We start from the raw sequence: 27,290 nt of genomic DNA, 5'->3' as shown, positions 1-27,290 counted from the left end.
GCCCGTTCAGTTTTGTGCCTACAGTATGTGTCGTTGTGCAACACATTCGAAATGAACCAAGCAACTAATTGAATTTCTAATTACAGCCAGTGGGAATGAAGGATACCCTAAATGTGTCTTCAGAAAGTGTGACGCAAGAGCTAAGCTGACTTTAAAATGTTCCTAGGAAGAGTGGTGTGGCAGCCTCATCACGCTCACGGTGATCCCAGTTGTGACATGATCTAGATTTCTTTACTTACCATCAATCCAACAGAAAATATTAGAAAATCTGTAAATTTAATTAGAGGATGTGTTCCACAGCGGATGGATTTGTCTTGAGCCTTCTGCTCAACGGGAACTAAACACAGCCGTACACACAAATGTTGGTGGGCGAGGGGTTTTGTCAGTCCTGAAATTGCATCTAGATGTATGTGGTTACTCTGCCAAACAGAAATAAAATAAATGCGTACATATTCCTGCTGTCATGACAGCGTTTTTTCTAATACACAGACCAAAAGAAGACAAAGAAGCTGCGCCCACGCTAGCTGCTCCGTTTGACTGAAACAAAACTATGTTAGGAAAGGCAAATGTACTTCTGTGGTACATTTCATACCAGAAGCACCAAACATTTCATAAGCAGCCTGGCTGAAAACAACAAAATGGATCCAGCACAGCAAAGGAAATCAGTTGATTAGATTGTTAGACATTTTGCTGTTTTAATTTGGATTTAATGCTAGCTTTGACTCTAGTTCTTCTAGAAGATTTATACATTTGAGAGGCCACTGTATGTAGTTTTTTTGCTCTGGGTCCTAAACTGAATTCTGGAGAGTCTGATGAAGGCCACCTCTCGAAACAAGGACACATGAGCAAGAAAAGTTCTCCCAAAAATAAAAAAAGGCAGCATTACTTTCTTAAATCTGTCTGAGTGACAAAAATGAGTCTGTGCTGCTGTGAGATTTGATTCTAACTGAGGACGCCATCTACAATTAAAGCTGTTTAATTGTCTGATGTGTGGCCCCTTGGCTGACCGAGCCATTCTCAGTCCAGCCCTGACTCACTTGGTATTCACTTGGTCCATATGAAGTCACACTCACAACCACCGGAGGGCACCCCTTCGTAAAGAAGAGGATATCAAAACCGTGGGAGACTCTTGTAACCATGGTTACGTCAAGCTTGTTTGGCTTCACTTCTCTATTTGCTTAACATGATTTCATGCTTGATCCTGATGAAGCTTTGGTCTTTTCAACCGTACCCCGGAACTCCACAACATCCGCAAAGCAATGAGCATCGTCTCTGCTATGGAATAAAGGCCGCTCTCCATCGACGCTGCTCTACCGTCAGCACACGTTCTGTGATAAAGGCTGATGAATACCAGTTCTCATCCTCCACTAGCAAGATGCTAGTAGCAAGATGGAACTTAGATGTTTCCTCTGTTCTCAGTTAACCTTTGTGCTTAGGGCTTGTGGTGTTGCTGCAGTGGACAGGGTGAGCTGATAGGGTCAGTTTAGGTCCTGGGCCCACCTGGATCTAAAGGTCTTAGATGTCATTGATCAGTGGTCAAGCAGTCATATTTTGACGTGCGTTCCGTGAGAAACAGAGCTGACAACTGATGCGATGTGCTGAGCTCATGACAACCCTGACAGCAGCATTCTGGGTCAACTGTCTTGGATCTTTGTGTTGTTTTTAGACAGAAGAAGAAAGATTTTATTATTGATTTGTGGCAACATTTTCTGCATCGGGTTCCTCAGTGTTCAGTTAAAGGAAGCTTTAAGGGTTCAGGCCCTAACCTGCCCCACTGTTAATGTTTTTTCCCTCAGTGGGAGCGGGGAGGACTCGTTGGACCGGCTCTTACCCCCTGCCGGGGCCCCTCGCAGGAAGAGCGCTACCTCACTCAGTAAAACAGAGCCTCCCCTGCTCCGTACAGGCACACGCACCATCTACACCGCTGGCCGACCTCCCTGGTATGACGAGCACGGAGCCCAGTCAAAAGAGGCCTTTGTCATTGGTATGACACTGATGATGTATTCACTCCTCTAGACTGCTTAGATTCCTACCTTCCTGCAGAGCTGAGCTGCAGAAGTCTCCATGTATTCTACCCATAAACACTTTAGTGCTATCACACATGCATACCGCCAGTCAACATTAGACACACTCTGAAAAACACACATAAAGGGCCTTTGAAATACTGTGTGGATCTGCAGGGTTGTGTGGGGGCAGTGCCTCAGGAAAGACCACCGTGGCCAATAAGATCATCGAGGCTCTGGATGTGCCGTGGGTCGTGCTGTTGTCTATGGATTCTTTCTACAAGGTGAGGGATTCATTCATTTTACTCACTTTTGTCCTAAAGGTATCAGTGGGTTGGTTGTAGGAGGACATCTTTGTAGTGAAACGATGGGGATTTCAGCTAAAACTGCATCAACATCAAGATCAGACACTCTCAGCCTCATAAACAACTTCAGTGTCTCAGAAGCTGTTGAAAGAGGGTTTACGTCTGCTGGGAGTAGAAAACTGTTAAGAAGTAGCATTTCCCAGTTTTTGGGTGTGTATGTCATCTTTAGATGAACAGATTTCTCATCAGTTGTCTCCAAACACTGTTCATGTCATGTCCAATTCAACTGGACATTCTATCAAATCAGTTATTATTTATAAATGTTTCTACACAACATTTGTTCACTTTATATAATGAGTATTACAGCTGGGACATTATAACTGACACAACTCAGTTTTTTTCCCGTAACACAGAAAACCTCCCTGCTAAAAGTTTAGACGTTTAAGTAGAATTCTTGTTCTTGACACGATGCAATTTATTGAAATGTAGACTTTTAGGAAACCTTCAATAAAAGTCAGTGTTAATTGTAAGTAGTCAAGCCATTCCATTGTGATAGATTTTAGTTCATTATTCACTTGTTTTGTCCACAAAAAAAGAACGTATAGGATTTTATGATACGCGTCTTTAAATGCTTGATTCTCAAAAATTAGTTTCCACCAGCAATCACTTGAGCAGCACCTCCAGCTGCCAAACCAGTATGAAATGTTATCTAACCAACCCTTTTAGCTTTGAACTTGACCTCTTTAGTTAGATTCTCTCACATTTGTCTTTTCAGTTTTGTCTGTGTCCAGTTTGTCTGATGATTCCCATTTAAGGCCAATCGTGGTTTTATCAGTGGGTGGAAGCCACGAATGAACATCCGAGCACATCGAAAGGACAAAACAATACTAGATTAATCTTCCAGAGTTGCAGCCCTGTCTTCGAGGACATCATGTGACTCTCAATATGTTTCTGTTGTGTTTTGCAGGACTTGAATGCTGAGGAACAAGCGTTAGCAGCGAGTAACGACTACAACTTTGATCATCCAGGAGCCTTCGACTTCGAGCTGCTCGTTGCAACCTTGCGAAAACTGAAGCAGGGCAAGAGTGTGAAGATCCCCGTGTATGATTTCACCACACACAGAAGACAAAAAGACTGGGTGAGTTCTATCATAGCGAGCAGACTTAATATGGATGACTCAGATTGATTTCAGAACAGAAAATACATAATAGACTTAACACAATGTTACAGTCAGAGGCTTTAACTTTGGGAAGGCTGAAGTAAGTGTTCATGAAGCAGCTTTCTTGCGCTTTCTGCTTTGAGGACTCTTAGTTTTCTCTCCTCTTCGTGCAGAAGACTGTGTATGGTGCCAGTGTAATCATATTTGAAGGGATTATGTCTTTTGCGGACAAAGAGCTTCTTCAGGTAAGCAAAATGTTTTCTTTTTCTGTCTTTCTGAGGGATTCCCGTGTGAAAGAGAGTCTCATATCACCTCCAGGCACTGTTGTTTGAGCAGCTGCTTTGCTGGAGTGAAGATGATTGAAATGTTCAGGCTTGTTTGCTCTTCCCACCTGCAGCTCCTTGATATGAAAATCTTTGTGGACACAGACTCAGACATTCGGCTGGTCCGCCGGCTCCGCAGGGATATCACTGAGCGCAGACGGGACATTGAAGGTGTCATCAAGCAGTATAACAAGTTTGTGAAGCCAGCCTTCGAGCAATACATCGAGCCAACCATGAGGCTGGCCGATATCGTTGTACCGAGAGGTGAGACAGACGCTCGCGTTCTGGCATTTTGAGTGAGAATGTGACCTCAACAACTTGAACTGGTCCCCTTCTGGGTTTTTTTTCTCCAAGGTGGTTGCAATATGGTGGCCATTGATCTGATAGTGCAGCATGTCCACAGCCAGCTGGAGGAGGTGAGCAATCAGAACATTGGCGGAACATTAGAGGATGGCGCCACCATGTGTTAGACAGCTGCAACTTACAAACGGGGAGAATCTTAGATGTCAGGCCATTAATTGAAACCATAACTTCCCAGATTGATTTGATATCTAACAAATCTGTTGCCAAGAATGAAGAAAATCAACACAATGTTGATATAGTGAAATAAATATCCTCTGTGTGGCTGCAGCATTGTGCAGCTCCATTCTTGTCCAAAAAATTCACACTGAACAAAAATGTAACACTCAAATTTATGGATATTTTATGTTAGCACGGTAAATAAAGTTTAAACCAAATAACGCAGGTACTTGAAGTAAACAGTACGCAACAAAAGGCTGACCTTTTGACTAAAAGAATGTCCCGAACATCAGCAAAAGTTTAAAGTTTCCCCTTCAATAGCGTGTGTATCCACACATGTCCTTCATGTAGCAGGAATTGATTGAAGCTTGTGGAACATCGTCTCTTTCCTCTGCAAGAGCCGGTCACAGATATTTTTGGGGACAGGAGCCCACTGCCGTACCTGAACGTTGCACAGATGCTCAATAGAGCCTCTGGGGAACAGGGAGCTTCCAGGAACTCAAACAGCGACATGAGACAGAGCATTTTCACGCCTGCAGTTAGAGGGCACAACTGTGACACGCAGATTAGAACCTCGTTGTGGTATCCATTCATGTTCTCCTGTGTCTGATGCTGCCATGGCTCCACCAGCCCCCCCGGGCTGCTGCTGACAGTATCCCCACCAGCAAAATGCTGGCCAACATGAGAGCATACACATCTCCTACCATCGGAGTGATAGAGGTGAAAACCGGATTCCTCTGTGAAGAGGACGGATTTACATTGGCCTTCAAGAATCTGCTGATTGTGACATTTGTGGTGTTGCGGGGGATTTTATTGACCTGATCATGATCAATATCTATGTACTGATCACAGCTAATCAGCATCTTAATATTCTGCGCCTGTGAAATAGATGTTAATGGTGATAAAACAAATATCTGTGCAAAATTTGAGCAAAATACGAGTGAGCACACAGAACATATCTTTGAAGTGTTGCCCAGACAAATTGAAACTGATTTTAATATGAAAGTGTTTCTATTTTTGTTCAGCGTATTAAAAACACAAATGAGCCACACTGCGGAACCAGCTGGCATCACACTCATTCCCATGGACACCGTAGTTTTGCTATTTGTTTTTTTTAGTCTGTCTATCCTGTGGCGGTCAATACCCACGAGTACTAGAAAATCTGTAGCACAAAAACATTTCTGTATTCAGTGGGAATGATTCCGGCTGACAGACAAGGTTGGCACGTCAGAAATCATAAAGAGATTGACTTGAGGTCATCGACCATAACAAAAATATCCTTTGAGATATGTTCTCTTCTCACTGTTTGCATTTTCTCTCTTCATGCAGCGTGAGCTCAGTGTCAGGTACGCTGATACATATTTTGAACTTCTCCCTGCTTGGGCCTTGTGTGTTGAGTGATTTAGAGAACTTTAAGTCAGCCTGGTGAATTTCTCTGAATCTCACTGTAAAATCTTTTTTATCTGTTGTCTCAGGGCGCTCCTGGCCTCGGCCCAGCAGACGCAGCCGCTGCCCCAGACGCTCAGCGTGTTACAAAGTACGCCGCAGGTCAGAGGCCTCCACACCATCATCAGGTACCGACGTCTGCTCCCGGACATCTCGTGTCCTAGCCACACTACCACCTATACTGATGGTGTTTCCTCAATGCAGGAATAAAGAAACCAGTCGAGATGAGTTCATCTTCTACTCAAAGAGACTGATGCGGCTTCTCATAGAGCACGCGCTAACATTTCTACCATCGCAGGTGAGCAGACTTTAATGACCAGATGAGTATTAAACCACTTGATTTTAAATATTTTTACATTAACGGTGGATCACATCACTTTTTATTCAAGGCAAGTTTCATGCATGTTATAGATTATGCAACTCAACATTTCCTCTCAGTTCTCATATCAGCGCTTTTATCATTTACTTATCATTTAGTGCCAACAACTTCTTTATTTTCATGGTTGCAGCTGCAACAGTTTTATAGTGAAAATCTCTGAAATGACATGTTTTTTTTGTATCAGGCCACATAGTTTGACATTATTTTAATTTTTTATGTATTAACAAACATTCCAGAGAATATTTGGTCATAAAATTGTGCCTTAGAGACATGAAAGCCCTTGAATCTATTGGTAAAATGACCTCTTTTTAAATAAGTGTTTCTGTTCCTTTATTTTGGAACAGCCTTGCAAGGTTCAGACGCCACAGGGCCAGGAGTACGAGGGTCGCAGTTACAATGGGAAAGGGGTCAGTTTCCTTGTTTTACAGCATCTTGTTATCTTCCAGTCAGGTATTGTCCGCAGGGTTTGTGCGCTCACACTTGCTCCTCTGCCTCATCTCCACAGATCACCGGTGTGTCCGTCTTGCGGGCAGGAGAGACCATGGAGCCCGCCCTGAGGGCCGTGTGCAAGGACGTCCGCATCGGCAAGATCCTCATCCAGACCAACCTTGACTCAGGCGAACCCGAGGTAGACAAAACCCCTAATCTGGTTCATTAATAGGATGTAATAGCATGTATATGTGCTGTCCTTTTTCATTTATTTAAATTTAAAGAATCACAACAAACAAAAATGAAAATATTTAAAAAAAAATTTCTCCACGTGATGTGTGTCTCCCTGGTAACTACCCATCCTGCATTTGTAACCATGGTAACCTGTCTCCATCTCTCTGGCCTCTCCAGCTGCATTACCTGCGTCTGCCCAAAGACATCAGTGAAGATCATGTCATCCTAATGGACAGCACCGTGTCTACTGGCGCCGCCGCCATGATGGCAGTACGAGTCCTTCTGGTGGGTGGAAATTAGCGTCCTTCTTCTTGAGTAAGATAACAGTATCAACCCTCGCCTGAAGGGCAGTCACATGTGCTTTATTGCTCATCAATATTGCTATTGATCTGAAGGCTTTGGTTTGAGCCAGTAGCCTGTCATGCATTAATTATCCCTCCGTAAGTGATTAAGCAGCCATTGAGGTTGTCGTCAGGATGTGTGTTTCTGAGCAGGATCACGAAGTGCAGGAGGATAACATTGTGCTGGTGTCGCTGCTCATGGCTGAGCTGGGCGTGCACTCGGTAGCCTACGCCTTCCCAAAGGTCAAAATCATCACCACCGCTGTGGACAAGAGCCTGGATGACTTTTTACATGTAATTCCTGGTATTGGTACGTCATTATATCGCATTTATTCAGTCTTTTGTGTAACTGTACTCCAAAATCAGAGTGTATGAGACCCAGTTTGTGAAGGTGATTAAATTCAGCATTAAACATTTCTTTTGGGGGTGTGTTGGTGTTCGGTAGGAAACAAAATCTCAAACACTTTATTGCAGAGGATAAAATCATTCAACATCTGTGTCTGTAGCTGACAGATAAAGTTATTTCATTTTCCATCGGTTTCTAATTTTAGAGTTGTTTCCCTGCAGTGTTGAAGAGAACCAATATACATTAAATATACCAGCCTGTTGTCTGCACATATAAATAATGACCTAATTGAGTGTCATTTTCTAACATTAATTCAGGTTATTCAGCAGATAAAACTATGCCTTTCTGTGAATCAATCAGAAGAGATTTAGGGAAAAACACATTTTGAAGAAAATGTCCGACCATTTGTTTTTTCCCAGCTTTTCAGTTGTTTTTTTAAATCCCTGTTCTGTGTTTTCAGGGGACTTCGGGGACCGATACTTTGGGACAGACGGCTGCGACGGATGGAGCGATGAGGAGGACAGTGAACAGCCATCGTACTGACGCAAACATCTGTGAGCCTTGGTCAATGAAAGACAAAACTACTACTTGAATACTTCTACTATCGTGTGTCCTCCTCTTCAGGCACTGACCAGCAAAACTATTGTTTTTTTCACTTTTTGTGTACCGTCAGTGAAATTCTGTACTCTTTTACACCAAATTGTATGTGTGTGTGTGTGTGTGTGTATAAGGGATTTTTATAACTCATCACAGGTACTTTCCTACTTCCAGGATTAATTCGACACAGAGGTAAAGCATTGGAATTACCATTTAGGAATATTTGATAATGCACATTCGTATATACTCATGGATTTTCATCAGGATTGCACTGCCAGCAGTTTGTTCACTAACCATATGTGCACAATCCATCCTCAGTTGTTGGTAAATACATTATCTACTGTACCTTCAATTTACAATTTCATCCCTACAAAACTAAGTAGGTACTTGTCTTGTAGTACCACTTCGTTCCTCAAGAGGCAACACCGTAGCTACTCTGCAGCTCGTCACTGGGTTTTACCAGATATGCACCTACACTCGCTGTTATCCCTCTGCCACAGGGAAACTGGGACGATTCCTGAGCTCAAGCGATCCAGACTAACTGATTTATAGATGACCTGCTCTTTCAGTGTCTAACCAAAGTGTGTGGCTGTATGTGAAAATTGGAACATAAATCGACTGGTTTCAACTTAAGCTAATGTAAAAATGTGGCTTTCCTTGACTTTAACAGTGGAACGTCACCAAAAATGGCTGGTAATATGCTGCCCCCTACTGATTTGGAGTGTTAAACATGAAGCATTAGCTTGTTTATTCTGGTTGAGAGTTGAACATTTACAAAAACCTTAAAATTAGTCAGCGCTTTGTGAAATGCAAATATATGCAGTGCTCAAAACCAAGAAATGTATAAAAGGAAGTCGGTGATCCCTCTAAATCTGTAAGCAAAAAAAAAGCAAAAAACATACCTTCCATCCATTTTCTTGTTAAACATCCTGTTAAGGGTCGCGCGGGGGGGGCTGGAGCCTATCCCAGCCTCCAAGCGAGAGGCGGGGTTCACCCTGGACAGGTCCCCAGTCCATCGCAGGGCCAACACATAGACAGACAACCATTCACACTCACAGCCACACCTACAGTCAATTTAGAGTCTGGATTATCCTCGTCCCCTCTTGATGTCTTTGGACTGTGGGAGGAAGCTGGAGTACCAGAGAGAACCCACACAGGAACAGGGAGAACATGCAGACTCCACACAGAAAGACCCCGTGCTCAAGTTGGGGCTCAAACCTGGAACCTTCTTGCTGTGAGGCGATGGTGCTGACCACTGCACCACCGGGCTGCTGCAAAAAATATTATTGGAGATTTTTTTTAAAGCATATGAAAGTTTCCACAGTTTTGGTTTTAAATGGCACTTCAATAGTGTCCATCTAACATTATGACCAAAAGTCTCTTTATTCTTGATTCTGAAGACCTACTAGCAACTGAGTGTTACTTTAATCATTTGTTTTTATTTATTGTGTAACTGTTACACCTGGCAGTTCCCTAGTAACAACTCAGTTCTGTCTAAGGGCGAGTGTCTATGCTGCAACCTGTTTAAATCTTGATTCACAAATCTCCAAAATCAGACCTGTATCTGATTCAGGACCACAAATGGAAGTGGAGCAAATTAGATGTCAGAAAATTTAAATTGGGTATTGGGTATAAATTGTGCTGTTGCACTTTGTTTTGTGACAAAACAGTCCAGAGCTGCATATGAGCTATACACATCAATCAGGTTTGAGCCATCATCAGCGTTTGGTGAAACCATAGTTAAAAAAAAAAAATGCCCCTTATTGCAATTCATGCATACTTGAAAGCTGTAATAAGACGTTCTATGTGACATGACAAACACCAGCATTCATCAGACATTTGATATTATAGACAGGTAAAGGTACGTGAATGAATCTTAAGTTTAGTGTACAAGAAAACCTTGGTAGTTTAGTTATTTTTACAATGCCACTCTCTACCTCTTCTGCAGCTGTTGACATTTGCTGCCACTTAGTTTTTATTTCTTTATCATCAATGTCCGCTCACAGATGGTAACATGCTTCTGAATCTTCCTCAGGCCCCTCTGACTCTCAGGGTTCAGATCCAGGCCTTGTGATGCAATATGAGGCCTGCAGGGGTCAGTGTAGCTCACATTTATCTTCTCCCAGAGTGATTTATAGTGAGTCTCTTTGAGGGATCAGTGTGTCTTTACAGTACAGAAGAAAGAGCTTTTAAAGCTACATGTGGAAGCGGCTTGTGATTTGATGTAATGAATGTAAACGGTGTAGTTTCAGACCTTATTGAATGAGCTGGTGCAGAATGCAGTGTGTTCATCATAATGAGAATGTAATTTCAGGGTTACAAAATGATCAGTAAAAACCTCCAGCTTCCCAGTTTGTTGTGTTCACACACCAAACACGAACACACCTCTGGATCCCTGCGCTGCTAATAACCATTCCCCCGCCAGCTTGTGACCTTATGCTCAGTATTATCCCTTTGCTCTGATCGCGTGTCAATGAATCAGACTCTCATTCATGTTTATTCAGTCATTCATACCTCTCACAGTGCCATCAACACACCACATAAGCTGTGAATCTTTACACCTCCAGCGTGTCCTGCTCCTACAAGCTTGTTTTGGGTTGTTTTTGCGCGTTAGCTCCTCGCTGAGGGGGTGACACTGTGATCACGGATGTCATACGACTCACGCTGTATCCTCCAAGACAGCAGAAGACTCACTCGCCCATGTGACTACTGCCTCAAGGTTAACCTGTTACCATGGAGACAAGCCCGCCAATGAAAATTCAGCAGACGGTTGCGATGTTGACTGCAAGCTTTTTGTTTTAAGGGGTGACCTATTTTCCCCTCCCCTCCACAGCTACTCAGACCCCACTACTCGGGCACACGTGCACATACACACAGATAAAAAAAACATGGGAAGGCTACTCTCTCTTTCTCTCTCTCTCTCTCTCTCTCAAACACACACTCACACTTACACACATACTCGTACTCCATGTGAAATGAGGTTGTAAGGTTTTGCACAGACGCTGGGGTGGGATGAAAGAAGCAAGCAGCTATAAATATAAAATAATACATGAAAAAAAAATTGATTGCTTTGTCCCTGCTTTAGCATTTAAGATTTTCTTTCCTTTGATAAGACTGAAGACATGAAGCTTTTCAGATCAGAAATGTTAAAATTAGAAGTCTTTGATCCCTCTAGCAGATGGCAAACTCTTTTGACTTATATTTAATAGAAAGTCGTCACCAGCATCACTCAGCAAATCCTGCTCTTTCCATTTTAATAACCGAGACTATGAGATAAAACATCTGTTTTTTTTAAAGTGCCACTTTATTACAAAAGTATAAACTTGACTGACATTTCATGAATAGTAATCTTGATATAAAACATTACAATCTTTTGCACTTAGCACTTAATTACACGCGTTTTGAGTACAAGACCCTGTAGTCTGAATAGCAAACACAACATTAGCTGCCACATTTAACTTAGCTGGGCTTTCCAAGAACACACCGTAGCTTCATGGCTTCAAAAACAACAAACAGAACACACTGAAATTTACATTGCAGCTGTTTTGCAGTTTGTGTCACAAGATAAGTCATTCCATAACACAATTAAACATAATAGAAAAAGATAGATTTCTTGACACTGATGATATATTTATTATTCTTTCTCTTTTGTAATGTACATACACGTTGCATCAACATACAGTATAATCACATTGTTTGCTCGGGATATTTGGTCAAATGGAGTCGCCGTCATTGTCCAGCATTCCGATGTAATTTTGTTTGTGTTATCCTCTCCTGCTTAGCTTCACATTTTTGTGATTTCTGCAATATTTTAACACTGATAACAGAGAGAGTGATCCATGACGGATGAGACATGACGTTAGCTAATACACATCAGCTCTACTGTACTTTCCAAGCTGCACTATGGGGAAACCCAAGCAGATTCATATGATCACAAGGCGGGGACGATGTTGATGAACGGTCCACTGACGTGAGTGAGGACTGAGCAGAAGGGGGTGGCGGGCGAGGGGGGTGGGGACAGGGCCGGGGTTGATCAAACTGTCTCCACCTTTAGGACGTCAGTTCTCTTGTTTCATCTGTACTCATTGTGTTGCAGGCGCACGAGCAGAGAAAACGAACGCTCCTCCCTGCAGCACAGAGTCCCATTAGGCCAGACACACCTTTAATCTAACTGGCGTTGTGCTATACGGAGAAATAAAGCAACACACTAAAAAAATAAACAACCAACAATGGAAATAAAAAACATTCATATAGGTACCACTTGACAGTGCTAGATTTTTTGTCTTTTTTTTCTGTTTTTTTTTTTTTTTTTTTTAAGCATGCAACTTGTAGCAGGCAAAGTGCAGAAACAGGATCAACAAAGTAAAACAGCTCATTTACAGACAGCAGTGGAGACAGTGTTCAGTCCATGTCAGATGTAACAAAGGAGGGAAGTATCCGGCCAGTTTTTGAACATGAAAATGATCTAAATTCTTCTCAGCTTTTAGGAGGAATGCAAAATGTGTGCAATTTTTGTTGTTGTTGTCGTTAGAATGCTCTCATAATTGTTTCTCTTGGTCCCTGAGCTTTCAAGTATTTTGATTAGTAATTCATTCCTTAATATCATTTAAATTCCGTCCTGAATCACATCTTGACCAACTACAGGGAAGGCCTGTTCATGACAGACTAAGTGCTACCAGAGATTTAACACAATTCTGTGCCTTTTCCCCAAATAAATAACTATTTTACCCGCTAGAATTGAGGAAGAATTTAGGCTTTTTACTCTATTGTGCTTTGCACGTGTATCAATAAAATAGTGCTACTGTTACCTACTGATTGCTCTGCAATGGTCTTGTGCTCATGTATTATTCTCTACCTTTGGATTCCTTATAAGGTTGTTAGATTGGCGTTGTATTTAGCCCCGGTCATAACAGATAAACATTAGTGCCTTAAGGCCTCTGAAGCCTGCGAAGGCATGACGTTATGACTTGGATGTAAACAGTATGTGTGGGTGAGCATGACAGGGGCTCAGCCGTCACTCCTGGTGGGGTTAGCTCAGCTCCTTTAGTTGGAAGGGTAGTGGTCACAGTGCAGCAGCCTCAGAGCCCTGTTACGTACATCTCCATTCCATCGTTGAAAGTGAAGATGGTGGTGGTGCTGGAGGTGGTGGAGCCCTGCTTCAGGTCGCCAATGCTCTCGTACAGGTTCTCCCCTGGCAACAGCAGGGCTTTGGCAGGCAGGTGCTGCAACTTGGGGTTCTGCTGCGTCGGAGGTGGCGGCGGGGGCTGCTGCTGCTGCAAAGGCTGCTGGGCTTTCTTCCTCCTCGGCCGCAGGGTGGCACATGTGTTGGGGGGTCTCTCTCGCCTCCAGCCTCCTCCTTCCATGTTGTCGTAAGCTGGATCACACTCCTCTGTCCCGAAGGACTCATAGCAGTGATCATCAAGGGACCCTCCAATAGCTTTGCCCTCCTGAGGGGCCCAGGTCTGGGGTTTGACTACTACACTAAACCCCCCATCGCGGTCTCGGTCCCGGTCACCACGACCCAAGGTCCGGAAGCCAGGATTGGCTGGGGGAGACCCGGGCACAGCTCTCTTCTTCTTTCCTGGTTTACACACCTTTGAGTACATCTCAGCCACCTGCAACCCAACAACATGTTCGCTGATTATCGATCGAAAAAAGGAGACGTTTGCTTTTTTTGCCTGGAGTTTGATAAGAAGATTGATTACCAGCCTCACGTCTGTCAGATGTGAAGCACTGTTAAAGCTAACAAACAACTAGCTTGGTTGAGTTCAAAGGCCACTGGAGCTTCGTTTTTACAGACACCAAAACAGCTTTGATCTTCTCCTTTAACTCTTGACAAGAATAAGCATATTTCCCCAAATCTTATTCCGGAGTCATTGATCTCATAACAGGTTCATGAGCACAAATGAGTTCATCCAAGATCATTTATCAAAGATACAAATGAATTCAGTTGTATAAAAAGCAGAGCAATGTACTTTTGATGTTTTCAGCCTCCGTGAAAACACTCTCCCAAAAGGAATAAATAGTTTTAACTCCAATTTGTGTGTCTCATGTGTTACAAACCAACAGAAGACTTGGAGTCTGTGTGTGTGGGTGTGGGTGTGGGTGTGTGTGTTGCCAGGGTGAGGGGGGAATGAAGAAGAACCCATCGCATTTGGGAGTGGTCTGTTTACCATAGTGAAAACTGCATTTAAAAAAAAAGGGTTTGGTTTTGTTGCTGTGGTGGAGGTGTGTGCTCTCTGAATGCTTTCCAGTTAATTATGAGGATCTGACACCAAAAAAATGCTTAGCACTGTGACCCAAGCTCCAAACTGATGCTAATTTACATCCATATAAGTGAGATAAAACTTTACTTTTTGCTAGAACAAACAGATTGAAGCTATTTAATTACAAATTCATAAATTACAGTGACTTAACAAATGTAGTAAATGATGCAGGTTTTTGTTCGAGTGTGTGTACTCACTGCAGCAGCAGACGGTTGTATATTCTCCACAGTGTGAGCACCCAACGGGCCCAGGGCCTTATTTTGGAGCAAGATGATGTCTTCATCCTCCGGAGGCTTCCAGATGTACTGCTCTCCATTGCCCATAAACATCACTTCCTGTCATCGCAACAGCAAATGGCATTTAGGTCTCATGATCATGCATGTACTCATAAATGCTGGACAGTAAAATGAGTTTGAATACTAGAAAAAAAAATTAGAAACAGAAAAAAAACCTGACATCAGAAATGTACTTGATGTATTTCATTGAGTCGTAAATATTTTCCCTAGAAGGTGGAACTTGCAACACGAGGCGGAGCCATGTGCTTATATTCTGGATGACTCAGTTTCAGCATCTTGTGGCAAAGTCAGCGATGAGCAGCTCCACCGGCAGCCTGCGTACACATGTAATCCCGTGAACTGTTCGTGTTGCTAAACTCAGGTCACATCAGATAGAGCAACCCCGCTGACCTCACACGGGGCAGCAAATGGTCTCCCACTGTCACCTGGAGGGGAGCATGCAGCCTTACATCCACAGCCAGAGCAGACAGTCCGCATTTGCTTGAGCTGCAGCAAACATATGGAGGAGGTGATATGCTGAGAGCAGTAATTCTCCGCTATCACAGACAACTCCTGGACAGATGAACACCGCACGCTGCCCAACGCAATTCTATAAAAGTGCTAATACATCACAACACTGTGCATGATGTAGGCGAGTGCAGGAAAAACTGCAACATTTGCACGTTTCCCCCTGTGCAACATCTCCTGGTAGCTAAAGCTGGTCGACAAACCAAAAGTTACAGTCATACTGATGACGGCAACAACAGAGACGTCAGAGGGGCCCGATGGATCACCGAAAGACACAAACATCCCCCGTTGATGCTCAAGACATCAGCTCAGTTTTTATTATCTATCGGCGACGACCTTATGCCGCCCCAGTCAGGTCCCTGGGGGACCAATCCTGACCTCTCTGTGAACCCACTCCCCTTCTTGTCTTCCTTATCTTCTTAAACTGACCACCTTATTTTCTTTTTTTTTCCTGAGTAGCATCACTGCAAATCTATAAATCCTGTAGTTGCATCTTAAATATCATGTTTTATTTTAAGGGAGTCCATCCCCATCATTTCAATCCATCAAATCGATGCAAAAAAAAAAAAAAACAGAAATCATTTTACATGAACATAAATGATGCCCTTTCCACTGTTTTCTAATCTCTTCCCCTCCAAAAATGATCTAAATTTTTTTTTAAAAAATGGATCTAATCGGATTATTCCCCTGAGATGGGCTGTTATAAAGATTATGACCAACTCGTGTAACAAATTCTGTTAAAAAAAATTTCACTGTAGATTAAAAAAATAAATTAAACCTTAAAAAGGAACAGTTGAAGTCATTTTGGTAAAGTTCCCTGATTAAAAATGCAGAGGCTACATTATTCTGACATGTCTAAAAGTGAGGCTGAATCCATGACATAGTTAGCTTAGCTTATCATAAACTGCATAGAAACAGCAAGCCTGCTGCTGTAAAAGAAAAAGAACCTTGTGCCTTGTCGCACCTGTAAAGTTCAGTAACTAACATGATATCTGTACAAATCCAGAAGGCTAAAACTTTTGATAGTGTTCTTACAGATATTTACCATGGATCTATTTTCTCTCAGGATGTAGCATTTTCCTGAACTATTGTCATCACTGGGAGGTTGCCGGGCAACCAGCCAGTGTTCCTTTTCTTTTTCCCAGTTTTGAACAGACCCAGGCTAAATGTATACACTTGCCTCCGGTCTTAATGCTAAGCTAAGCTAATCACAAGAGGGATTTTGGTCTTCTTATCTGAGATTTGGCAAGAAAGTGAACAAATGTGTTTCCAAAAATATAAAGTTAAATGTGAGGAAGGACAGCACAGTGTTGCAAGAAGGTTCTGGCTTTGAACCTGCAACTGAGGGTGAATGGTTGTCTGTCTTGATAGGTCGGCCCTGTGATTGACAGGCAGTCTGTCGAAGACAAGCCCCACCATTTTCCCAATTCAAGCTTGGATTGGCTCAGTCAATAATGGATGGATGCGAACATTTATCGGTACTAACCTTTGGAAATGAGGGAACATTGAAGGCCTCCATATTTCTACGGGGCAGCTTTGTGCTGTGGGGGTGTGGTGGAGGAGGGGCAGGATGTGAAGGGGGGGCGTGTCGTGGCGGTGGTGCCGGTGGCTCCCCCATATCAGTCCCGCTATCCCTCTTTTGAGGTGCTTTGTCGGCCTTCCTCAGCTTCCTGACACAGGCATACTCCGCTGTCTCCGGAGGGTGGGGTGGAGACATGACCTGGGCTTCGGGTTCAGGAAGCCCACCTTCCACATCCCCATCTGGATCTGGTGGGGCCGGAGTGTTGGCAGGGACAGCCGGAGGGGCCGGAGTGTCCGTTTGCCCCGCCCTGCCTACCATGGCGTAGAGGGCATCATCAGTCCGTGTGGTGGAAGAGCGGCGACCCACTTCAGAGTATGTGTGCTCTCCATCCTCACCAGTCCCAGAAGGAATCTGGGGAAGCTGCCTGCCTTGAGAGGGAAGGTCAGAGTTAGACCTGCCAGAAGCACCAAGGTCCATTCATGCTGCCACGACAGCCTACATCAGACAACAGGCAGAATTCACGTCTTCTCCTCCGACCGAATACAAGTAAATCTCTTGCTGAAGAGAGAAAAGCTGGAGCTGACAGGAAACTGGGAACTGTCTTAGATGTTTGAGAATATGCATCCAAATTGGCTTCATTCCACTACAGTGGAAGCAGGACAAGTATGAAGCAGCACATATGCTTATATTTTCCTCAAACCCTCTCAGGCTACTGTCACAGCGCCCACAAACACACATCCCTGTTGACTATCAGCGATGGAGCTCCACGATTTGTCTTGGCTCTCTGCTTTCTGTCTTTGAGCGGGTGAAAGAAGGCTTTAAATCTGATCTGAGTTCTGTTTTAGACAAAATTTATGCACTAACATGTCTGCAAGTATTTTTTTTTACAGAAAGGAAAATGGGTGGGGAAAATGTACAAATATATACAAATGCTGGACATTTAATGAAATCACTGCGGTGGAGGGTGAAGCTGCATCAAAACACAACTGATTTGCTTTTATTTATTTACTTGTTATGCTGTTAAATTTTCCAGATTATTTTTGAATTCTGCCATTTCATGGACTGTTGTGTCACAGAGAGCTAAAAATCTTTAATCTTGTTGATTTTCATGCTCTCAAGATCACATGCTGCCCATGTAATTGTGGAATATTTTTACACCAATTCCTGCATATCTATATATATCTATATCTATATCTATATCTATATCTATATCTATATCTATCTATCTATATATCTATATATCTATATATATATATATATATATATATATATATATATATATATATATATATATATATATATATATATAAAAGCTTTGTCATGCAGCAAAAACCAGACCCAGCTGTTTAGTGCCCAGAGGGTTTACACTTTGGGGATATGAGGTTTTCACCTGACGACAGTGAAGTGCAGCTCCAAGTGCACGAGTGAGGATTTGTATGTGAAAGTTGCACTCACTTTTGCCATTGCAGTTCATCTTGTTCATCTCGGTGTCAGATTTACTGATGGACCGCAGCTTTGACTGCTTGAGTATACCCTGGCAACACACACACACACACACACACACACACACACACACACACACACACACACACACACACACACACACACACACACACACACACACAGGGCCAGTTAAACACTAATTAAGACTGAAGAGGTGTCCTCTGAATGATATTGTTCCCTGGGGAATTACGATGCTTCAGCTACCTCTGCTGCATTACAAACAAAACAACAAAACTGCGTTGTCTAATACCCACCATGTCCATAAGACGATGTTTTCCACCCTCGCTGGGGACATTGTGTGTCTTTCCCTTCCTGTGGCAACAACAGAACCACACTGTCAGACACTTGTGCACTTGTGTGTGTTTGTTTGTTACTGAGTCACTGTCCATGTGTATCTGAGTCATCTAATAACAACGTGTGAAGAGATTCATATTAAGAGCAAATTAATGGGTCTCTACATGATTGGATCCGTGTGTGTGTGTGTGTGTGTGTGTGTGTTTTGTCATACATGCAAGCATGTATGTGGCTCACCTCTGGCAGCCCACACAGAGCACCACGATGAGGATCGTAACAACAAAGGCTGAGGCAGCAGCGATAGCACCCAGCAGCAGGACCTTGCCGTAGGGAGGAGCCGTGAAGTTCAGCCCGTCCTGCATGGAGGCCATGTGGGAGCGCTGGCGCTCACTTGCTCTCACACACTCACACTCTCACCCTCACGCTCATCCACGCAGGGAAGTGCCTCGGTCTCACTGGGATCTGCAGTGAGAGGGAGCACAGGGCTTCTTAATTACAGATTTATCTGCGCAACATTAAGAGGGTTAACAAAGAAGTAAAATATCCACGGAGCAGAGACATCAGCCGTTTAAGAAGCAGTGAGAATTCCTGTCCAGGGCCGGAACAGTGAAGTGAACAGACATTATGCCTCCGGCAGGTGCTTCTGCTCTACCTTGTTTGAGGGATTATTGAGCTTTCTGTGTCACACTTACACAGACATCAACAGCATACCTGCTCACCAACAAGGATTTTCAGGTATATAGGTCTTAGTGGTGTAATGGTGAACTTGTCACTACAGCAATCCAGCGATTATACATTTAACAACTCATATGCCAGTGTATCAGGCACCGCTGGATAAAACAAACGCAGTATAATACAACAACCCTGCAAACAACTCTCCCTTAATGAGCGATATATTGTTCCGTTTTAATTGAATCTGCTCGAGCAAAGGGGCTGAATTATTTCAACTGTCATTTTTGTGCTGCTGTGGGACCGTGAAAAAAGTGCACATTTAAACTCCTTTTGATTTTGCCTTTATAAACCATAATATGACATATTGCATGATTCATTTAGGGTTGTTTTTTTTTTTCCTAATTGACATATTCATCACCAAATCAAGGTACATAGTAATTTGATTTGATCCCAGGGATTAAAATAAAGCAACTCTCACCAACAGATCCAACAAAAACTCAATGTTATGATCCTCATGAAGGGTTCAAGATTCAAGAAATCCTCACTGTTTAATAAAAACACGATATTTTCCTTTGACGGAGCCAAAAATACACATTTAAACTTATTCGAATTTAAAAACACAGTTAAAAACAGCACCTGAAAAGAACACCTTTAATACACATCCAAAACACAGAAATACTTATTACTGTTGCTCTCTTATATTAAACTACAATATCTACAATAATACATAGTGTGCCAACACTTGAAAGGAAATCACTTAAAACTAGATGGCACTTGGAGAGCACCTGCTTTTATTGAGTCAACGTCAGACAAAACCCGATGTAAAAAAAAATACGATGTTTAACACAACTGCCCTGAAATTGAATGTGCTCTTCTGGGCTCATGCTGCACAGCCCAACCAAGTTTGGTGAAACTCTGCCTCACAGTTTTGGTGTAATCCAGCTATCAGTCAGATGTAGAGGCTCATATCACGTCTTTGGATGGGAGTAAATATAGTGCAAACAATTGTAACACATCTACTGTGATGCACTCTGGGATGTTTTTTTTTGGCATATATATGTTGGACATACTGAGTTTCATATGCTGAGATTATTACATATTGAGAAGGTACGATGTCTGAATCCGCCAGCTGGCAGAATGACACAAACCAGGGAAGTATGAAAGCAGCAGAGGGAGCAGGCGAGCGTCCTCCTTCTCTAAACCATTTTGCTAGCCAGACAGTTTCGCATTTGGCAGCGTAACATGTTTTGAATAAAAAAATATCAAGCTACGATAAAAAGAAAGACTATTATAATCTCTGTCATATCACGCCATCTGTCCATTGTGACTGTGTTTTCATGCGTTTATTGGCTCATTGTCTCTTGTCCATCAGCAAACCCAGACTGAATGACAGACTGCAGGAAACATACCGCCTCAGTCCTGTTGCACTGAAGTTTCAAGACATCATGGTTGTATCCATTCAAATGCTTCTATTTATTCAGCTTACAACTTGACTTTCCTTCCAAATAAAACACACTATGACGGATGCTGTCTTGTTGACAAAGTCTCTGTAAAGTTTGTGTATCTGCATCAACTCCCTCGTGATCAAATCTGTCATTTTAAACAATGTGTTCTGTTATTGGATTTCTCACAGATGTTTTTCCTCCTTCCTCACCACCCAAAACAGTTTGTAAGTGGTTTGGAGAAAGTTAGATGAGGCCTCAGACAAGTTCAGACCACATTCTGAGGTCAACGTGTTGTCCACAGCTGTCATATACCATGCTATCATCAAACGTAGCTCAGATTTAGCTTTAGCAGAAATGGTTGCGATCTGTAATGTAAGCAAAGCATCTTTCTCCTGATTTAAATCATCAGTTCAAGAATTAAAAAAAAAAAATCTAAATCAATCTAGTTATTTGCCCCCCAAAAATTACATCAATTTCTAGATGCTCACTGAAACTACAAATAAATCGAAGTGATGAGCAAGATTTTACATTTTATTTTTTTTAATTCTTCCTTATGCAAAGGGAATGCACGATATTGCAGGAAAAACAGCCCACTGTTATGTTACGATATGGCCCAGCACTCTTGGTGATCCACACAGAGATGTGACACGCAGACTCGGCAGCATCATTCGCTGCTTTCACACTGAGATTCTGCAATAGATGCCATAAATGGCTCCAGTATCATTACACCGCGCTCGTTAAACCGAAACCAAAACTAGCGTAACACTGTCGTAGCTTGTGATTTTAGAAAACCAATGACAAGTAAACTCCAAGAGTTGTTCCAGCTGTCCCTTTTACTCATCTATTAGGCGCTACACTGCTGCTGCAGGCTCAGTGGCAGTACAATCTGTTCCCTGCATTCAGTCACCGTGTACTTTTTATACTGACGGTGAAGTGTAACAGTGGCGTAATATTACTGCCTTAAAAAAAAAAAAAAAAAGCCATGCAAAAGAAGGCTACCGAGTCCAGTCGGATCTTCCTCTCCTTGGATAAATTTGGACGAGTTTTGCAAAACATACAGTTGCTATATTTAAACCCAAGTGGGACAAAGTTGATCTGAACATAAAAGATTCTCTGGAGTCTGAAAGTCAGTGAGGCAAGTTTCTATTTTCATCTGTCTGCATTCTCAGAATATTCTGCTCCAAATCGCAACAAAATCCAGAGGAACTGTGTCACATTTTTACTCTATGTAACCTCCACTAGCGGTTCCTAATCTGGGGGTCTGGACCCTGATGAGGTGTTGCTCATAAACAGCATCAACAGGAGAGAAGATGAAAATATCCTACCACATAAACACATTTTGATTTTTTCTTTACTTGTCTTACTTGATTGAATTGCTGGATAACTTCACTATCATTATCCGTCTATCATTAAATACACATAACAAAAGTTGAGGAGCCACATGAAAACGTCCCTCGAGGAGGAGTTTGGGTGGCTGTCCGTGTCCTAAACCTCTAACCACATCACCTCCAAATGTTTTGTACTTCAAATCTGAACTGATCTTTGGCCGCTGAGAATGAAAATACTTTGATACATTACAGAACGCACCAGAGACTCACAAGGACTCCAGTCAAATAGGTGTCTGTAAATGTGTTTTTACCAGTAAACTGTGAAACTAAGTTGTAATTGATTGACGATAAAAGTCCCATTTACCGGCCAGTGAAAACGTGTGGAGCAGCTGCAGGAAGTTTAGTGTCAACACCAGTTAACATGAGTTACACCTACATGAGCAGTAGAGGCTCACCAGAGATCGCTGTGTTGGTGTTTCCTTCAACATAACGAATGCCTGGAGGTTAATTCTGATGTCTTAGGAACCACATCAACATGATTATTTAAGATTGTGGAGACAAACATAGATCAGATGGAAACTAGAACTACAGTATTTACATGACAGCGAGGTTGACCACCTCAAGCTTTTCAGTTCGTCTGTAAATCCCAGCGGGCGTTTGTAGCAAAATGCTTGAAATTTTTCAAGGCATCCCTGAGATATCATGGATGGATGGATGGATGGATGGATGTACAGGTAAACAAGCCATTGAGTGCCATCATCATAACACAGAAGCTGCAGAACACCTGAATGAAAACTCAAGAGTTTCATGGTTTAAAAGAATACATTATGCATGTGATTTTTCTGTTAGAGCAGCCGGATAAAGATATAAATAAGTTCACTAGGCTCTCAACTGTGGAAATTTTACACTTTTGAGGTCATTTGCATTTCTGTTAATAGCTCCAGCCACGACAGCATGAAATCTAATTTGCGCCAAATTTTATATGCAGACAACAATGATTCACTTTCTGCAACCTTAAGATTCAGGGAGATCTGAATAGACGACTGCTTTGATTTCAAAATTAGCATTATTACAGTTTCTAACTACATCATATTTCCAACCATGTATATCCAACATAATTGCACGCAGGGATGGCAGTAGCAAATGTGTTCCCCCAGCATGTCTCACAAAGACCTTTGGTGTATTTTAACACGCCAGCAAGCGTGTCAGTTTTGACAACTGTGACCTGCTTTTAACACAACCGATCCCTCCTCCGTGCTCCACCTTAACCAGAACACTTCCTGAGTAGTCGGGAATATTAGGATGGGTGTTAACTATGCATCTCTGAGGCACTGATCATTTAGTGTCAGTGTGATTAAATCTACTTGTGATTTAACAACAGAGCCCAACAGAGAAGATGAAGAAGGTAATTAGAGAACGAGAGGGGAAAGGTGTAGGAGTAGAGGAGAAGAAAGGAGAGTGGAGGGGAGGAGGACATGCGTGGGAGTCCTCTCGCAGGTGTTTGAAGACGCTGAATGCAGATGATGAGAAGAGGCTGTCACATTTCCCGTCGAGGTTTCCTGGCCTTCCTCCCCTCCCCTGTCTCACTCAGCGTGTCCACACCTTCCCACCCATTCTTCTCCTCTCCCCCTATCCCCCTGCCTCCGCCTGCAGCGTTCAACCAGTGACGCCTCAGCACTGCAGTGTAATCTCTGGCCCGAGAGCTTCCTTGTCTGAGCCAACCAATTGGACGTAGCACTCAGAGCACAGTGAGAAATGGCCCTCACCGGCTGCTTCCCTGCTAAACAAAGCCACAGAGCCCCCCCCCCCCCCCCCCCCCGGCATTCAGGGTGCTCATTACAAACTACTAGCTCTTCCTCAAATACCTGCAGGTGCAGATGTTGTCCTGACTGTGTATCACAGGCCACAAGGCGACTTACGCTGGGAAACTGAATCACCATCACTCATTCCAATCTGATTTACAGCCTCAATGTGCTTTTCTGGTCAATGGAAATATACGTGCATGAAGAGCAGTCTTTACCTTTGGGATCAGAATGTATCAGAAAATATCATGCAAGCAGGCAGAAGGAAGATGGAGGGGTTTCCCCTTAGTCTTCCGTACATACTATACATATAAATATATTCTCCTCTGGTATCAGTGTGAAGCATGTTCTCACCTAACTGCTTAAAAAAGTAATGCACAATTATTTGTGTATGATGCTGCGATTTGAGATGTGCCTGTGTAGCAGTGGCCTGCAGGCAGCCAACACCTTCAGACACGTGCTGTGACAGACACTAGTGCCCGGGGGTTTTGGCTTCCCATGCCGTGGTCATGAGGTCAAGGCCAGTGTGGGACTGTGCTTGTCTACATACCACAGCTTAAACCTGTTCAAACCCCTGCAGTCAGAACCTCAAGCTAAATGCCAGATATCACATGGAAATGTGAAGTGTGACAACAGGGTGGTGAAGGTCTGGTTACGTTAAAGCACAAAAAATAAATAAATTCCAACATCTGGCGTTCTGTCAGAAACATGGCTGCAAATGTCACAACATCTGGCTCCTGGTTCACAATTATTCTGGGTGCATACAAAATTGAATAGGAATGAACAGTGAATGAGGAGAGCCTCCACAAAGACGGCTCCAGGTACGGATCCGAGATCCGGAATGTGGTCCGGATCATATTTTCTTCATTTCATGTTTGCATTGGCTCTTGTGAATCTTGATTTAAATCCACGGGTCATTTTTCAAGATATTGTCTCAAAACTAGAGACAAATTCTAAGGGTTGGTTATCCAGAACACTATCCGGATCAGCTGTGGGAGCAGAACCCTTCTGTCTCCAAATAATATTCATCAGGCTGCCAGACTAAACCAAAATTGTTACACATGAAATTTTAAGGTATCTAACAGAATGTCAGTAATGAGTGCTCTGGGTATCGCCTATCAAGAACATCCCATGAGTGAGGCTAGAAAACATGAATGTTTTACCATCAATGGCCTGAAAGAGTCTTCTGGATCCAGAATATGATCCAGATTTCCTTTCAAAAGTAAAGCACCTGTGGCTTGAGGATTCTAACGAAAGAAATCATTGAAAACCGTCCGTTTATTTTTGACGTACCCTGCACAAACTTGTTGACCATAACCTCGGATGTAGCGAATGAAAGAACGAAATAATTGGTCACCGCAGCCACGTGATGGATGACTAAATGAGTGACAGCAGCAGATCACCTGTTGACTTGGATCTAATCTCATTAATTGAGAGCCTTTAAAGGAAGAGTGAAACATGCCGAGTGACACTTTTGGTCAATCAAACCTCATCAGACGCTATTTTATGGTCAAAATGCAACTGACGCGTAATTCCTTTCTCTAGAAATGCTCTTTACACAGCAGAGAAGACATGCATGTTTTTAGCTCGCAGCACCTGACGAGGCCATAAAGTCAACAAGGACTTACTGGTGTAATCCTCATAAAAATAGAAAACATTTAGCCCTCACAATCAATACCGGTGGGATTTTATTTTCTAGGAGCATGCCCCGTATTTACATGTGTGCTCATCATTAATATTATTGGAGCTCCTTTCAGCCGGCGAGCGGTGGCCTCTCTGCCAATCTGCTCAGGTTTTGATAAACCACCTGGGAGCTCATGTGGAGCAAAAACCTCACCCTCTGTGTGACACAAATAACAGCAATGTGTGTGAGTTGGGGGGGGAGAGGGAGAGAGAGGGAGAGAGAGAGAGAGAGAGAGAGAGAGAGAGAGAGAGAGAGAGAGAGAGAGATGGAGGGGGGCTGCTATTGTGTGAGAATGTGAATTAGGTCAAATGTTTGCTTGCAACAACGATTAACCATGCCCCTGTGAGGAAGAACGCCGTGTGGAAGAGGCTCTGTCTTTATCTGTGCTACGCTGCCTCTCACACAAACGCCGTCTGACACTATTTGTCTAATTTGTAAAAATATCAAGGATTTCTGGTGATCACATCCTTTCCAGCAGCTTTGGCAAAGTGAAGGACCTTGAAACAGGCTTCTGAACAACAACACAGATGCTGGAGGTTGAAAAGGATTCGTGTTTTCATACTATTCTTCCTTGTTCAAATCCTCCTTGAAAGGTTTGTGTATACATGTGGGGAGGCTGTATATGATGGCACCCACTCAGCAGGCATCAATCATTGCTTGGCTGCTGGCTCTGGGCTCTGTCACCTCAAACTGCAGTGATGCTGGTGACAACAGGTTACAAGCCAAGACACAGAAAAGGGTGGGAACAAGAATTGGAGAGCCTGTGCAGGTGGAAGCTATGGATGTAGAGAAAATTTTTAAAATGTCAGGGTGATGCAGTGTGCTTTTATCATGGTTTGTAAGTCTGTAGAGGAAGAGATTCTCCCCCTTTTCTTCTCCTCTAATCATCAAAGCGTTTCCGATTCATTTCCAGATCAAAGTGAGGATGGTAAAGGATGTCCCCGAGGTCAGCTGGCAACTTATACAGCAAAGCCCCACACACCCTATTTATGAGGGAGGGGAGTGTGTGTGTGTGTGTGTGTGTGTGTGTGTGTGTGTGTGTGTGTGTGTGTGTGTGTGTGTGTGCGTGTGGGGGGGGGGGGGCTGCAAACGTTAACGGAAACGTTAATTATCTTTATGCCTCACTGTCGGCAGGGATATTTCACGGGGAAACGCGTGATTGGACGGTGTTTGCGCCTTCCTCTCATCAAATCACAATGAAGTTCTCTGATCAAGCCGTTAATTTGGGGCTTTAATCAGAAAAAGACAATGCAGTAAGACCGAGGTGGTCGTACACGTGTGAAACGTTCATGACCAGAGGAGATGGAGACACATATGGCGAGCACAAAGAAAACAAGCCCCCCATGAATAAATGATCCTTTGTATCAGCTGAATCTATAGGCATATATGATGATGATGATGACCCCCCCCCCCTCCCCCCCTCCCCCCCTCCAGCATGTCACACGGCCACATTGCGCTATAGCATCCCTGTACTCACTGGGCTCAGAGGTTTGGGGAGGCGCAGCATCAACCCTGGTCGCTTCCTTCAGTTTCTGCCTCCGCTCGGACCTCCCTGCGAGCATAATCAATCACAGTTGATACCTCGTCTTTCTCGGGCTTCACCAAACAGTTATGCAGCATATTGCATGTGGCATCCTTCAGCGCCCGCTGACCCCGTGTGCGCCCCGTCCGCGCTCCTCTGCTCCCCAGCCAGAAGGGAGGCTGGGAAGACTCTAACCTGCCGCTGTATATCTCCGGTATGATCTCCAAGTGCCAGGTTCTCCTCCACGGTCCCTCAAGCCCCCTCCATCTCTACTCGCATCCCCTCGTTTCAGCTACCGTGCTTCCATGTGACACAGGCAAGGCTGGAGACCCCCCAATTATTATAAACGTGGCTTTTGATTCTAGCGT

At 43.3% G+C, this 27,290-nt stretch overlaps 2 protein-coding genes across 5 annotated transcripts in view; one reads left to right on the top strand and one right to left on the bottom strand.

Annotated features, from left to right (window-relative positions):
• Nucleotides 1–12,079, top strand: part of uckl1a (uridine-cytidine kinase 1-like 1a) — a 15,547-nt gene extending 3,468 nt beyond the window's left edge. For both annotated transcript variants that reach the window (XM_086213356.1, XM_086213357.1), the window contains exons 2-15: nucleotides 1,797–1,984; nucleotides 2,181–2,287; nucleotides 3,276–3,446; nucleotides 3,641–3,712; nucleotides 3,865–4,054; nucleotides 4,145–4,206; nucleotides 5,639–5,655; nucleotides 5,785–5,883; nucleotides 5,960–6,053; nucleotides 6,479–6,541; nucleotides 6,640–6,762; nucleotides 6,975–7,082; nucleotides 7,292–7,448; nucleotides 7,945–12,079. In XM_086213356.1, coding sequence (XP_086069482.1) covers nucleotides 1,797–1,984; nucleotides 2,181–2,287; nucleotides 3,276–3,446; nucleotides 3,641–3,712; nucleotides 3,865–4,054; nucleotides 4,145–4,206; nucleotides 5,639–5,655; nucleotides 5,785–5,883; nucleotides 5,960–6,053; nucleotides 6,479–6,541; nucleotides 6,640–6,762; nucleotides 6,975–7,082; nucleotides 7,292–7,448; nucleotides 7,945–8,027 — 1,534 coding nt within the window. In that variant the 3' untranslated portion in view covers nucleotides 8,028–12,079. The remainder of the gene's footprint in view (nucleotides 1–1,796; nucleotides 1,985–2,180; nucleotides 2,288–3,275; nucleotides 3,447–3,640; nucleotides 3,713–3,864; nucleotides 4,055–4,144; nucleotides 4,207–5,638; nucleotides 5,656–5,784; nucleotides 5,884–5,959; nucleotides 6,054–6,478; nucleotides 6,542–6,639; nucleotides 6,763–6,974; nucleotides 7,083–7,291; nucleotides 7,449–7,944) is intronic.
• Nucleotides 11,377–27,290, bottom strand: LOC147255569 (uncharacterized). Of its 3 annotated transcripts, XM_086213360.1 has the most exons (8): nucleotides 27,053–27,290; nucleotides 26,878–26,952; nucleotides 18,707–18,931; nucleotides 18,430–18,487; nucleotides 18,128–18,206; nucleotides 16,637–17,100; nucleotides 14,545–14,682; nucleotides 11,377–13,696 (listed from the first exon to the last, which is right to left on the bottom strand). In XM_086213360.1, the coding sequence occupies exons 3-8, from the start codon at nucleotides 18,838–18,840 to the stop codon at nucleotides 13,160–13,162; spliced, it is 1,410 nt and encodes a 469-aa protein (XP_086069486.1). In that variant the 5' UTR covers nucleotides 18,841–18,931; nucleotides 26,878–26,952; nucleotides 27,053–27,290; the 3' UTR covers nucleotides 11,377–13,159. The 3 variants fall into 3 exon arrangements, with proteins under 3 accessions (XP_086069486.1, XP_086069484.1, XP_086069487.1); XM_086213358.1 differs by having other exon boundaries at nucleotides 26,878–27,290; XM_086213361.1 differs by having other exon boundaries at nucleotides 18,128–18,194; nucleotides 26,878–27,290.

Source organism: Aulostomus chinensis, chromosome 9 (genome assembly GCF_037954235.1).
Source record: "Aulostomus chinensis isolate RoL2024-O1b breed Wild chromosome 9, RoL_Achi_v1.0, whole genome shotgun sequence".
Taxonomy (NCBI): domain Eukaryota; kingdom Metazoa; phylum Chordata; class Actinopteri; order Syngnathiformes; family Aulostomidae; genus Aulostomus; species Aulostomus chinensis.
Note: the sequence above shows the minus strand (reverse complement) of the source record. Positions and strands in the feature narration are given on the sequence as shown.